Source organism: Buceros rhinoceros, unplaced genomic scaffold (assembly GCF_000710305.1).
Source record: "Buceros rhinoceros silvestris isolate BGI_N320 unplaced genomic scaffold, ASM71030v1 scaffold15855, whole genome shotgun sequence".
In the NCBI taxonomy this organism is placed as follows: Eukaryota; Metazoa; Chordata; class Aves; order Bucerotiformes; family Bucerotidae; genus Buceros; species Buceros rhinoceros.
The window spans coordinates 11,375-12,610 of record NW_010413547.1 but is presented as its reverse complement, the minus strand read 5'-3'; the positions used below and the strand labels follow the sequence as shown (position 1 = coordinate 12,610).

Here is a 1,236-nt window from a genome sequence, read left to right as displayed (position 1 = left end):
CCTCAGAGCAGCCACTGCTGCCACCCCGCGCAGACACCGGCTGGAGGCTGCTGCCCAGCCAGACTCACCGGCAGGAAGTCCGAGGCCTTCAGGCCAATGGGCTCGTTCCTGGCTGCAGGGATCACCGACGGCTCTGCTCTGCTCAGAGAAGTGGAGGAAGCAACCGGTGGCCTCTGAGCCGGGTCGGGCTGCGGGAGAGATGGGGGTCACAGCTCCAGCAGCACCAGCCCGGCCCTGCTCCGAGGTCCTCTTTTTCCTGACCCTTTCCTCTGGCAGCAGGGTGCTAACACAGGAGCAGTCTCTGATTTGCTCGCACAGTTTAAGGGGCACCAAAGCACCTCTCAGGTCCATGCCAAGATGTAATCAAGGTTTGCAAAGCCCCTTGGGATGCCCCAGCAGAAGTGCCGAGCGCTGTCTAAGCTCAGGGAAAGCGGCCGTGGCCAGCCCGAAGGCTCGGAGATCCCTCAAGAAGCCAACGTAGCGTATCCTGGCCCACCAGCTGCTGGCCGTCTGGGCGACAAAACACCCTCAGTTCAGGCACCTGCAGAAATCCGGCACCTGGTTCTCCTCAGAGAGCCCTGTTCTGAGATGCCAGTGGAAACACCCCGGCAAGGGCAAGAAGGGAACCGAGGCCTGGCTGTTGGTTCCACCGCTCAGGCAAGACACGTGGTGGGACAAAGGCTGGAGCTGCGCTTTCAGGGCTCTGGAAGGAATCAGCCTGAGCAGAGAAGCCTCCAGCACTCCCTGCCCATCTCTTGCGGTGGGAGCGTGACCAGCCACAGACAGGCCACATGGTACGTACGAGCTCCTGTGCTGGCAGCGGGGTCTGGACATTGGCAGCTTGGCTGGGCTTCGCGGCGTCCTTTGCTGCTACAGGCTCTGCCAGGGTGGAGAGAAGCAGAGAGCAGAAACTGACTGTTCTTCTCGAGAGAAGTTGAGAGCTTTAAAGGTTCTAGAGGACAAGGAGTCCTCCCTGCAGACATGCAGCTCTCCCTCTGGTGAGGGCCATTAACCCCTTCCCACCGCGGGGTCATTTTCACACTCACCATCCTCAGGAGGGGCTGGAAAGGGCTCGTTTCGAGGAGGGGTTCGACCTGCAGAAAGAAAGCAAAACACCAAATAAACGAAGGAGCATCCGGGGCCACAGGTTAGTGAGGAGCCCACCTTGGAGCTGGGAGGGCTCCAACAGCTCCACGTGATGCAGCAAGCAGAGCCCTCTCCTTCAGACCCTGGCCA

At 60.5% G+C, this 1,236-nt stretch overlaps 1 protein-coding gene across 1 annotated transcript in view; it reads right to left on the bottom strand.

The window, feature by feature from the left end:
* The window catches only part of KATNB1 (katanin p80 (WD repeat containing) subunit B 1), a gene marked incomplete at its 3' end in the record, with an annotated part of 12,428 nt that overhangs the window by 826 nt on the left and 10,366 nt on the right, over positions 1-1,236 (bottom strand). The window contains exons 14-16 of the mRNA XM_010136792.1: positions 1,047-1,094; positions 803-879; positions 69-188 (exon numbers count right to left, since the gene is read on the bottom strand). Of these exons, the coding sequence (XP_010135094.1) occupies positions 69-188; positions 803-879; positions 1,047-1,094 (245 nt within the window). The remainder of the gene's footprint in view (positions 1-68; positions 189-802; positions 880-1,046; positions 1,095-1,236) is intronic.